Genomic DNA, 12,408 nt, shown 5'->3' with positions numbered 1-12,408 from the left:
CTCTGGCAGCCCCTCCCCGCCAGGGCTGTCTTCTGTCCTCTGCAATGACTGGGGCACAGGGGCAACAGAGGTGTGCAGACACTATGCATACATGCTGCATGTGGGAGTCTGGAAAGGCCAAGGACAAAAAGCCACGTACACGTTCCCTGCCCGCCCATTCAGCCCCTGTGGCCTGGAGCAGAGCCAAGATGCAGCCGCTCACAAAGCCAGGGTTCTGGCAGGCGGCCCAGGGCCTGGCCACTGACCACTGGGACTAGGATCCTCCTCCCCTGATGCCCACCAAACCCTCAGCCCCATGCTTGGTGAGTTGACACCCTAGGGATGGTGCAAGGAAGGCTCTGGTTTTCCCAAAGCCTCAGCCAAAGATAAGAACAAAGGATTCTAAAACAATTTTAAACTGGACTGCCTTAGTTACCCTAGGAGTAAAAGACTCTATAAGCCACACACGACATTGAGTATTAATTTTGTTCAGAGATTTGGGGCGAAGGAGAGGTGGGGAGGTCACACTTTTAAATTTTTGCACATCTCTTGGAGACGCGGGTTCAATCCCTGGGTCGGGAAGATCCCCTTGGAGAAGGAAATGGCAACTCACTCCAGTATTCCTGCCTAAAAAATCCCATGGACAAAGGAACCTGGTGGGTTACAGTCCAAAGGGTCGCAAAGAGTCAGACACAACTGAGCGACTGAGTAAGCAAAAAAGTTGACAAAGAAAAGTTCTGGCTGGAGCTATGCCTTCAGCCTTTAACCCCAGACCCCCAGGGATCAGAGTTCATACTCCTCTGGCATTAGAATATGTGATTAAAGTTTGAGAAGCATAGTTTTATTGATCCCACATCTGCCCAAACTCTAAGCCCTGGTCCGCAGGCAGAAGGCCCTGTGGTCAGCGTGGTCAGGCGATGGCTGCTGTCTCCCTGTCCTTCTGCCCCAGGCGGTAATGAACCTCAGGAAGTGCCCTTAGTCTCTCTGCAGCCTGGAAGGGGGAAAGGGGATAATTAGGGAGGGTAATGTTTGCCCAGAATGGGGTATGGAGTTCTGAGTGTGAGAACACACTAGACACTGGGGAGGGTGTGTGGGGCAGGGAGGTTGGTGAGAAGGATTGCTGGAATAGCCAGAGATGAAGGAGTTGAGCAGCTCTGGAGTCCCCAGGAATACCCAAGTTATGGGGGTTTTCAGGGTCATGATTGTTGGGATCCCTAGAGGAAACAGGAGAGAAAAGGGGACCCAAGGATCCAGGGTGTTCCAAGTCCTGACCTGCTCCGGGGTGAGGTCCCTCTGGGCCTGGGCAAGCATTTCATAGCCAACCATGAACTTCCGGACTGTAGCGGAGCGCAGGAGTGGAGGGTAATAATGAGCATGTAGCTGCCAGTGGTCCCAGTTGCCTCCAACCTCTGATCCTGTGGGAGCCCCTGACAGAAAGAAGGAAGAGATGGTTGGGAAGGGTCCTTTCTTAGCTCTTCAGCCTAGCTCCCCAAACCATAGCAGGTACCTGAAAACTACATCTTCCAGCATTCTCTGCCAGAAAGACAAGGCACTGGAAGGTGCACTGGGAGACATAATTTCACTAAGTTCGCGTCTCCACCCTCAGTTCCGGCATATCTGCTCTAAAGGCTTCCCCAGCAAGCGTTCCAAGGCCTGCTGGGAGTGGCAGTCCACTAAGCCAGAACCCAGGAGCCCAGAAATGGCATTAGGGATGGACATGGGTGCTCTGGAAGCCTCACCGTGCCAGCCCATGGAGTAGGGGAAGGATGTCTCAAATAGGTTGTCATACTTGGTCAAGAGCTTCTTCATGATGGAGGATAGATCTGGAATCAGAGCCTGACTCTCAGTCTGGGGCGCAGATGCTGTCCCCACCAGAGCCATCCCCCGCCAAAGCCTGGCCCCAGGGGCCCAGTTGGGAGACTCACCGTCACGCTCAGCAGGGGTCAGCTCGGGCAGCCGCCGCACATGCCGGCGGGGCAGCAGTAGTGTCTGGAAGGGCCACACTGCCCAGAAGGGGACCAGCACTAACCAGTGCTCACTAGTTAGGACCAGACGTTCCTAGGCCAACCCAATGGAAATGATATCATCAAGGTGGGTGTGAGGAGGCCAGCAAATAGGTAAGGGAAGACCAAAAACCCTATGCAGAAACTGATGGCTTCTCACCACCTCTATCACTACCATCCTAGTCTAAGCCTTCATTATCTTTCCTTTAGCTTATTGCTGTGTCCTCCTAGCAAGTCTCTCTGCTACTTCCCTTCTACCCTTCTCCTTCACACACCTCTCCTTTTGGGGTGAGGCTAGGGCTTCTTAGGGACACAAGATTTGGCTTTCTCCCACCTTCCTGAGCAGCTCCTGGCGGCCGTACTCCATGAGCAGGGGTTCTCCATGCTGATTCTGATAGGCCCGCTGACATCGCTCCTCACGCTGGGCAACATCTGGCAGGAAGCTGCTGGCCCACACCTGTCAAGGGGCAGAAGAAGAGCAGGCAGATCCTTCACCCCCTGAGCCTCCACATCAGTAGCATATGTCCTCTGGCCCTTCCCTTACTCCGGTTCCCCACCCCACAGTGCTGGGTTGGACTCAGTCCAGATATCTATGGAAGCCCCTCACACTCTTACCTGGCAGTGGGGATGGGGGTTAGAACAGCCCATCATGGCTCCTTTGTTTTCAAAGATCTACGAGGTAGGAGTAGGGAGCTTTATAGCCAAAAAGATACCAAGTCAACCCCTCCCGACCACAGCCCATGGAAATAAAAGTGCCAATTCCCAGAACCAAACTGTACCACCCCTTCCCTGACCATCTAGTAGAGGGAGCAACCTCACAGACCTGCACCCAAGGGTACTGGGCACCCAGTTCCTCTGTCACTGAGGCCCACGCATCAACGACAGCTCGGATCTCGGGGACTGACATGAGTGGCAGTGTCACATCCGACCAGGGGTGGAAGCACATGACCTTACTAGGTGGTGAAGGAAGGAGAGGTGACTTAGGTATAGGGCTTGCTGTGTCGGGGGTAGGGCCCAATCCGAGTATTCAGTCCAGGCCCCAGGTTGAAGGGTGTAAGAGTAGAAATTCATTGTTACCAAACTCCTCGAGCAGCCTCTGCTTGGAAAAGGGGGTGATCACTGGGTCCTAAGATAAAGGGGTATCACTCTCTGCAGCAGAAGTCCCCCAACAAGGTACAACCTCTTTGCTCCCCAACAGCATCCAGAGCCAGGTTACCTGGACTAGGGGCATCCGGCTGCAGAGCTGGGAAGTCATTGTCAAACACGAAGGTGCCTTCATAGTCAGGATTCACCTACAGACAAGGATGGGCTAGAAGCCTTTGCTGGCCCATACCACCAGTCATCTGGTGGGTCTCAAGGTTATAAGTAGGTGGGGAAGGCCACTCTGAGGTCAAAAAGATTTGGTGGGATATGACCCAGAAGGAGGTCCACTCCCCCTGTGAGGTGAAGGGTTAGGGTCCATTCCTCTGTAGGGTGAAGGGAAGCTGTAAGGGAAAGGAGACGGAGCTACTTCCCCTATTCCCACCCCACCCCCACCCCCCGCCAAGCCTGCAGATGTAGGATCTAAAGACTGACCTCTCCATTGGCCCGTGTGGCCCCCGGACAGAGAGGGTTGTGGGGGTCATGTCGGGGTACTGTCGTCAGAGGCGGGGGCTCGACCTGCCCCTGCCAGGGACGCTTCATACGGTGCGCTGACACCAGCACCCACTCATCTTGTAGCGGGTTGTAGCGGATATGCTGATGCTCTGGCGGCAGAGAGTCCAGATCAGTCACAAAGCTCTCCGCCCCCTTCTCCCCTGCAGAAGGCCCAAGCTCGGATGCACGCTCTTGGCCCCACCCTGCTCAAGAGCTAAAGGCCGCAGCTTGAGCGTTCCCAGCGCCAATTAGCCTGCAGCCCCAACACCGGCGTGTCCCTTCGCCGCGCGTGCCTGGACCGGTGGGCGCGCCGACCAGCAGGCAGGGACGGCCCCTTCCTAAGGAAGAGGAGGGTTCAGTTTCGCGTCCCAGCGAGTCCCGGCCGCCCTGCAGTTACCGCTTGCCCGGAAGCTTGTGGCCATGGCGTCCGCCTCTAACGCCCGCTGGCGCTGCTCAGGACACTCTGCGCGGCGCGACTGGAGGCCACCGGGGGGGAGGTATCGTCTGGAACTTTGAGCCTGCTCACTTCGCCCCCATCGCCTAGTCTGTCCGGCCCCGCCCCGACCTCGATGATTGGACAGCCGCCAGCACGTGACAGCCCGAGGGTCCGCCCTGCCCTACCTGGGGGCGGGGCTCAGGACTGACTACCCCTACAGGGGGCGACTTTGATGATCCCACTCTAGGGCCAAAGCCACTAACTACCCTGAAACAGCCTCTGTGAAACTGCTTACTACAGATCCCTCAGCTCCAGGATGCTTAAAAGACTTCTTTGCTGCATTAAGTCATTCATTTGATCATTCATTCAGCAAATATTTACCTATTGAGTATCTACCGCGTGCCAGGAACCTAGGCTCCATGTGGCGCAAAAGGATGTACCTGTGTGCACAAGTCATAGTCTCAGCCCTCCCAGAGCTTACATTCTGGGACAGGTAAGGGTATAACCCTGGATCCACAATCACCTCACTTACCTGTTCAGTGACTCTGGTGGAGGAAAAGCAAGGGGATGGGGAACGGGGCTGTGGGGTTTGATCTGCTTCACCTAAACCCAGGCTTCAGGAACTACTTGGAGGAGTGGGTACCTCACTGTAACCATATGCTTGCCCCACCAGGCAGCAGAAACAGGTTTGGGGAAAGGGGGCTAACTAACCATATTCTCTCTCTCTGTCATATGTACACACACACACACACACACACACACACAAAGCATAGGAAGTGGTCAGGGTAAGAAGGCTATAAGAAATCTGAAATTGTGGGGAGGATAGCACTATCAGTAGCTCCAACAACCATCTGGGTGAGGTCAGGAGTGTTTCCTTTGCACAATCCTGTCCCTTCTCCAACTTTTCCTTGGATCAAACCAGTTGGCTAAAACTAGGATAAACTTCAAATTAATTCCTCCCCTGGCACTTTATAGAGTCATCTAAATATTGCCTGAACCTCTTCCCCACTTCGCAGAGGAGAACAGAGACCTCAAGGTCATCCAGAGGATGGTAAGTGGCCAAACTGAGTTGTGGACCCAAGTTGACAGGCTCTTCTTGATGCTCTGAAATGTCTCTGAGACTTCAGTGAGCTTGCCTTTCTTCCTTTCTTTTTTTTTTTTGGCACACCATGCACAGGATGTTCAGTTCCCTAACCAGGGATTGAACCTGAGTCATGGCAGTGAGAGCCCAGAATCCTAAACACTCGGCTACCAAGGAACTCGCTCGCTCAGTGAACCTTAAGATAGAAACTTAGTGAGCTAGGAGCTGGGCAGTAGCAGGAAGGCCCCTTCCCCCAAGCCACACCAGGTCAAGCCAGATGTTTTGCTGAGCTCAGATGTAAAAACTGGGTCTTAGGTCATTTACCTTATCTCTGCCCCAGGGGCCTCACACTCAAATCTAAAGCCGACCACTAGAGGGCAGGGAGCTGAGAAACCACAGCTTTATATATCCCATTGGTTGCCCATGAAATAGGGAGGGAAAGGGATAAAAGGGATAAAAGATCTGCTTTTTGTGGAAAGGGCATGTTGTCTGCTAACAATAAATATTGCCACTGCAGCAGCCACTGTAGCTGACCCCACAACAGTGTGCCCAGAGGGGAGTTCAGGATGGAGAAAAACAGGAAGGGTTATGTGCCTTTTTAAAAAACTATTTGCTTATTTTATTTATTTATTTATTTATTTTGGGTCACACCACATGGCATACAGAATCTTAATCCTCCGACCAGGGATCAAACCCATTCCCCTTGCAGTGGAAGCACAGACCACTGGACCATCAGGGAATTTCCAAATATTCAGCCTTTTTTTTTTTTTTTGTAATGCCATAGCATGTGGGATCTTAGTTCCAGGGCCACAGATCCAACCTGCATTCCCTGCATTGGAAGCATGAAGTCTTAACCAAAGGACTGCAAGGGAAGTCCCAGCAACATGTGCTTTGGTTACTGGTTTCTGTCTGACTTACTTCACTTAGTATGATAATCTCTAGGTCCATCTGTGTTGCCATTATTTCATCCTTTTTTATGGCTGAGTAATATTCCATCATGTATATGTACCACATCTTTTTTATCCATGTCAATGGACATTTAGGTTGATTCCATGTCTTGGCTATTGTAAAGAGTGTTGCAATGAACATTAGGGTACTTGCATCTTTTCTCTTTTCAATATAATTTTATTTATTTATTTTTGGCTGTGTTGGGTCTTCACTGCTCTTTGTGTGGGCTTTCTCTAGTTGAAACAAGCAGGGACTACTCTTTGTTGTGATGCATGGGCTTCTCATTGTGGTGGCTTCTCTTGTTGCAGAGCACAGGCTCTAGGCTCTCAGGCTTCGGTAGTTGCAGCGGGCGGGCTCAGTAGTTATGGCACACAGGCTTAGTTGCTCTGCCACATGTAGAATCTTCCTGCACCAGAGGTCAAACCCGTGTCCCCTGCATTAGCGGGCAGATTCTTATCCACTACACCACCAAGGAAGTCTGCAAGCATCTTTTCAAATTATGATTTTCTCTGAATATATGCAAAGGAATGGGATTGCTGGATCATGTGGTAGCTATATTTTTATTTTTTAGGGAACCTCCATACTGTTCTCCATAGTGGCCGTACCAACTGGTAAACTTACTGGTAAACTTACACCAATAGGATAGGAAGGTTCCCTTTTCTCCACATCCTGTCCTGCATTTATTGTTTATAGACAATTTGATCATGGCCATTCTGACCCATGTGATGTCATACCTCAGTGTGCTTTTGATTTGCATCTCTCTAATAATTAGCCTTTCTCTTTTTTAAAAACAGTGTGTGCTGGAGAAGATTTTGAAAAATATTTTCAAAAAGATTTCGCTGCAGATCTGGACAGGCCCAGAGGACTCTGCCTAAAACAGCAGGGCAGAGACCAGAGTTCTGGGCTACTCGGGATACTAAAGAATGGTCAATTCAGGAGTGTCACAGAAGCCAGAGCCAATACAAAAACATGTTCCCTCAGTCTTGCAATAATCCCTTTTTAAATCTTTCCCTTCTTAGTTAAAAGTATCTCAAAAAAAAAAAAAAAAATAGTCCATCTTCCCAGGCTCTACTCTTACCTGCACGGTACACTGTAACAAGTCTTTTGCCCTTTAGTAATCAGGATAAATAATCTTAGTTGCTGTAACAAACAACCCGCAAACTCAGTGGCTTAGCACCATAGTCCACTGTGGGAGAGAGGAAGTGCTCTGTCCCATGCAACATTCAGAATTCTCTACTAACTACTTAACCGTAGGTAACTATGATAATAGATAAGGCAAGAGAGAGAGTGTCAATAATTTCACAGAAGGTTTTAGGAGCCAGACCTTGAAGTGGCATACATCATTTCTGCCTATACTTCATTGGCCAGAACACAGTCACATGACCTCACCTAACTACTGAGTAGACTGGAATATAGTCTGGCTGCCCAAGAGCAAAAGGAATGGATTTGTGAATGTATAGCAACCTCTCTGCTACATGCCCCTCCTGAGAAACTCAGTGACCGTTTCCCATCATTTAATAGGACCGCTCAATTATATTTGACTGTGTTGACCTCTCATTCCATCATTCTGTGTGAGGCTACAGTCATCCAATTCTCCTTTATGTTTTATTTATATAACTAGCAAATGACACCACATGCCAGACTCTAATTGCTTTGTAAATATTAACTGGTTTAGTCTTCATCACAATAAACTATGTACTTTTTTTTTAACTATGTACTTTTATTCATCCCATTTTACAGATGAGAAAATTGAGTTACAAAGAGTTTAAATAACTTGTCCAAGGTCACACAACTAGTAGGTGGCAGGGGCCAGGTTTTTAATCCAGTCAGTCTTTCTTATCACTGCATTATGCTGCCTTTTTTTTCTGTTTCTTCTGCTTCTCTGCCTTTATCACTCTCCCGCGGCTGAGAACCTTCAGTTGGTTTACAAGGCCCTCCTCTCACATTTTGTGCTTCTGAATAAAGAAAGAATTATCGGCCCCCGGAAGACCCCACGCTGTGTCTCTTCTCCATGCCTTTGCTCTTGGAGAAGGTCTCACTGGCTCACTGCAATGCCCTTCCCATCGCTCTTAAAGACACTGCTCAAGAGTCACCGCCTCCAAAAGCCTTCCATACATTCCCAAGGTGAAGAGCCTCCTTCCCACCTTCTGTGCTAACAAAGGCGGGCCTTTACCATCACAAGTCCCGGAAGACTCAGCTTCCGAGTCAATGAGCCCAGGAGGGCCAGTCCATTCTGCGTTTCACCGCCTTCCCCTCCAACCGCAAGTAGGACGGCGCTAGGAGAGACCCCGCGTAGAGGCCCCAAGGCCGGCAGCTCGGATGGCCTGGCCCCGCCCCCCTCGCCTGACGCGCGCGGCGGCGCCCCGCCCCCTCGGAGCTCCTGGCTCCCCGCTCCCAGAGAGATAATGGTTCAACCCGAGAGGCGGTGCCCCGGCGCCCTGGCAGTTCCGATTGGCCAGGGCGAGCCGTACCACGGCGGTGGCGGGGGAACGGGTAGTGGACCGCGCGCCGCAGACTCGGAGGCAGTGAGAGTCAAAGCCTCTTGCCCCGGCATCCCCCCAGCGCTGCACTGTGCCAGGCCACCCACAGGGATGTGTTGGGCCGTGGGCCGGCGGTGGGCGTGGGCCGCACTGCTCCTGGCGGTCGCGGCTGTGCTGGCCCAGGTGCTCTGGCTCTGGCTGGGCACTCAGAGCTTCGTCTTCCAGCACGAAGAGATCGCGCAGCTGGCTCGGCAGTACGCGGGTGAGCCGGCGGGTGAACGGGTGGAGGACCACGGGTTGGGGCGGGCTGGGACGAGCTGCAGGTTCCGGGGGCACCGTTTCCCAGTTCCGGACTGGTGCTGGCCCTGACTCTGTTGTTCCTCTTCCCCCACCAGGGCTGGACCACGAGCTGGCCTTCTCTCGGCTGATCGTGGAGCTGCGGCGGCTGCACCCTGGCCACGTGCTGCCCGACGAGGACCTGCAGTGGGTGTTCGTGAACGCGGGAGGCTGGATGGGCGCCATGTGCCTTCTGCACGCCTCCCTGTCCGAGTACGTGCTGCTCTTCGGCACCGCTCTGGGCTCTAGCGGCCACTCGGGTCAGTGCTGGCGGCGGGCCGGACTGGGAGGCTGGGGCTGTACAAAGGCCCATGCCCTCCTTTCTGCCGTTTGGCCAAGCCATAGGATGCTACGGATACCCTGGTATTCAGTGTCCATTTGATTATTCCTCAGGGCGCTACTGGGCTGAGATCTCGGATACCATCATCTCTGGCACCTTCCACCAGTGGAGAGAGGGTACTACTAAAAGTGAGGTCTTCTACCCAGGTGGGTTGAGTGACTTTGTCAGAGAGGTGGGTCTCTTCATTCTTGGGTGCCTGTAGTTGGGGGAAGGAGCCATGCCATGGAAAACGGGGTGTGTTGAGGGGCCCTCCGCCTAGTTCCTTTGCCCTCCAGGTAAGCCACAGGTGGTTGGTGAGACAGTGTTGAGGGTTTCTGTGACTTTCCCCTGTCCAAGTGGAAACATAACTTCCTGTTAACCATGTCTGATTTTTAATCATCCAGTATTCCAGCAGTTACTGGAGTCAGTTGGGTAATCAGAAATGCTGTCATGCCCCAAAGACAAGGCAGACGGTTTCTCCCCTTTTTTGTATAATGAAGCATTAGGACTGCTAAGTAAGTTTGGGGTTGAATGCTACAAGCGTGGCAGGCATGGGATTTCCCTGGCAGTCCAGTGGTTACGACTGCACTCCCAGTGCAGGGGGGCATGGGTCAGATCCCTGGTCGGGGAACTAAGATCCCGCATACTACACAGCACAGCAAAAAACAAACAAACAAGGGTGGCCGGCATTGTAATTGAACAGCTACATTTCTCAGAAAGCCTAGCAAGTTTCATATTCATCTCACCCTATCTAATAGGCCCAGCCCAAGTTTAGCTAAACTTCTGCTTGACATGAGTGAGGCTTGGGAATGCAGACTTCCTTGGCTCCCAGACAGTGATGTGGGGCTAAGTAAGACTTCCCCTACGAGAGGACATGAATCAGGTGATGCCACAGAGGAAAGTTCAGGAGTGGCCTTCTTAGCCCCTTACCCAACCAGACCAGTGAGGTAAAGCTTTTCTTTTCCTGAAGCTGCCTGTCCATTCCCTACCCCTAGAGAGCCTATAGGCAGGGGGTGGGGGTGGCTGTGGAAGGGAAGGGCAGGGCCCAGCTCCTCAGGTGGTTGCTCCCTGTCCCCCCAGGGGAGACGGTGGTGCACGGGCCTGGTGAAGCAACGGCTGTGGAGTGGGGGCCAAACACATGGATGGTGGAGTATGGCCGGGGTGTCATCCCCTCTACCCTGGGCTTCGCACTGGCTGACACTGTCTTCAGCACCCAGGACTTCCTCACCCTCTTCTACACTCTTCGAGCCTATGCCCGGGGCCTCCGGCTGGAACTTACCACCTACCTCTTCGGCCAGGATGCCTGACCAGCCAGGCCTGAAGGAGGACCTGTGGATGGACAGGAGCGGGCGGGCCCGCACACATCCACTTGCTGGAGCCCATGTGAAAAGACAGGAACATACCACATGCAGATACTGAGGCCCTGATGTATGAGCAGGAACATACATGCTTATACAACCAAACAGAGAGAGTCGTGGGAACACATGAGACACACATTCAGATACTGAATCCTGTGTATATGGCAGCATTCACACCCATCCAGAGAGGGAGCCCCACGTATACCAAGGGAGCCAGTCATGTTCCAACACATATCCCACAAGCTCGACTCACTAACTCAGGCCTCTCCAGAGCCTCTCTGCCCCTAGTCAGGGCTCTGGAGTTAGGGATGGGGGTGGCTATTTCACACTGCCTGGGTCTGACCCTTCAGCCCAGCAGCCATTGATTAGGGGGGATGGGGGAGAAGAGGGGCTGCCTTTGGAGGCTCCCTTCATCTGCAGCTATGATGCCCTTCCCCTTCATCTCCCATCCTCACCATATGCCTTACCCCTTTTTGTTCCCCTGCTATGCAAGTATCCTCATGGTCTGTCCCCTACCCTCTGGAGAACCAGGAGAATGGAAAATGCTGAGGTCACACCTCCCTCCAGGGTATGATGGGGAAGCTGGCCTCAGCCCAGGGCCCACTGCTGGGACAAGTACCTGGACAGGTGGACCCAGGTCCAAGGGGCCGTCGCTGGCCTAGAGAAAGCCTTTTCTGTGCACACACCCATCACAGCTTCTGGACACTGCCCTTGCTGCATTCTCTGTTCATCTGTCTGTCTCTGTTAATAAAGACCTGTTGAACAGTTTCATTTCTTTTTGTGTCTGAGCAACAGGAAAACCTCTAACTCCTGGGGGCCTCAGGAAGGTCTCTCCCTCACTGTGTGATTCAGTTTATGACAGCAACTTTTTACTCAATACTTCAGTGTTCCCAGGAGTCACCCGCAGGCTCATTGATTCTATAGATTATTGTGCCCAATCCTCAGAGATCAGTTCTGGGTTGAGGCCTTGAGATCAGCATGTTTCATAAGGTTCTCTCCACCAGGTTTGAATGCCACAGTTTTAAGAAATTCACGGTTAACTGAGGTGTGTGTCTTCCTCTTGGTGTCTGGTCTTACCTCTGCTAGTGCTGTTCTGGGAACAGTCCTGGGATTCCTACCCTGAATGATCACTGGGTGGCAGTGTGCAGCCACTTTTGAGCTGAAAGGCCGTGTCATTCTCCATCTGCTTTGCACTAGGTCTCCAGGGTAGCTTGTTCACCTCCACCCAGAGCAAGAGTTGCTCCTCCAGTCGGCTTTTTCCAGGACCCCTTACTTCGGTGGGAGCTCCCAGGAGCGGGCAGCAGGCACATTTTCTGGTGATGTCTGAGGTAGTGAGGGCTGGGACTAGGATGAGATCAGAGAGGTGCCTGAAGTGTACACTCCCACAGGCCCTGCACTTGCCTCACCCTCCTACCTCGCTCTGAGGTTGAGCAAGGCCCAGGCCTCACTTCTTAGCACTAATATATTTAAAATGGAAGAAACATAGTTATAAAAAATCTCTTATTCTAAAAATTTGACATTCTAATGAGCAAAAATACAAAAGACTACATATATAACCATTGAGAACATCAAAAGTCTAAACTGATCACACAGAATGAATGTGAGGTCCAGGCAAGATGGCCTCCTGAGAGTCCACCAACACCGTGTGGGCCATGACAGGCCCTGGCTGCAGCCTCTCCATTTGACCACAGGTTGCAAAGTCAAGCCTCAGGATTTCTCTCACCCTGAAACCCACCTTTGCCTCTAGGCTTAGAGCCCACATCTACTAGGGATGCCCCAGCTGCCTGTGTCATTTCTTTCTTTCACATAGGACTAAGCTCCGGGGCTCCTCCC

The 12,408-nt window shown here is 52.2% G+C and overlaps 2 protein-coding genes across 4 annotated transcripts; one reads left to right on the top strand and one right to left on the bottom strand.

The window, feature by feature from the left end:
* Nucleotides 1-798: 798 nt before the first annotated feature.
* On the bottom strand, nt 799-4,189 carry GALT (galactose-1-phosphate uridylyltransferase). 2 transcript variants are annotated; one of them, XM_043453225.1, is made up of 11 exons: nt 4,015-4,189; nt 3,558-3,727; nt 3,199-3,274; nt 3,060-3,108; nt 2,806-2,935; nt 2,598-2,654; nt 2,317-2,439; nt 1,905-2,037; nt 1,719-1,802; nt 1,252-1,406; nt 799-970 (listed from the first exon to the last, which is right to left on the bottom strand). In XM_043453225.1, exons 1-11 carry the CDS (start codon nt 4,037-4,039, stop codon nt 890-892), a joined length of 1,083 nt encoding a protein of 360 aa, XP_043309160.1. In that variant the 5' UTR covers nt 4,040-4,189; the 3' UTR covers nt 799-889. The 2 variants fall into 2 exon arrangements, with proteins under 2 accessions (XP_043309160.1, XP_043309159.1); XM_043453224.1 differs by lacking the exons at nt 3,060-3,108; nt 3,199-3,274 and having other exon boundaries at nt 4,015-4,156.
* A 4,354-nt stretch (nt 4,190-8,543) lies between these two features.
* SIGMAR1 (sigma non-opioid intracellular receptor 1) lies at nt 8,544-11,343 on the top strand. Of its 2 annotated transcripts, none has more exons than XM_043453221.1 (4): nt 8,544-8,824; nt 8,958-9,158; nt 9,292-9,371; nt 10,298-11,343. In XM_043453221.1, exons 1-4 carry the CDS (start codon nt 8,674-8,676, stop codon nt 10,634-10,636), a joined length of 771 nt encoding a protein of 256 aa, XP_043309156.1. In that variant the 5' UTR covers nt 8,544-8,673; the 3' UTR covers nt 10,637-11,343. The 2 variants fall into 2 exon arrangements, with proteins under 2 accessions (XP_043309156.1, XP_043309158.1); XM_043453223.1 differs by having other exon boundaries at nt 9,292-9,384.
* The last annotated feature ends 1,065 nt before the right edge of the window (nt 11,344-12,408 follow it).

Source organism: Cervus canadensis, chromosome 30 (genome assembly GCF_019320065.1).
Source record: "Cervus canadensis isolate Bull #8, Minnesota chromosome 30, ASM1932006v1, whole genome shotgun sequence".
NCBI lineage: Eukaryota > Metazoa > Chordata > Mammalia > Artiodactyla > Cervidae > Cervus > Cervus canadensis.
This window is presented reverse-complemented; position numbering and strand designations above follow the sequence as displayed.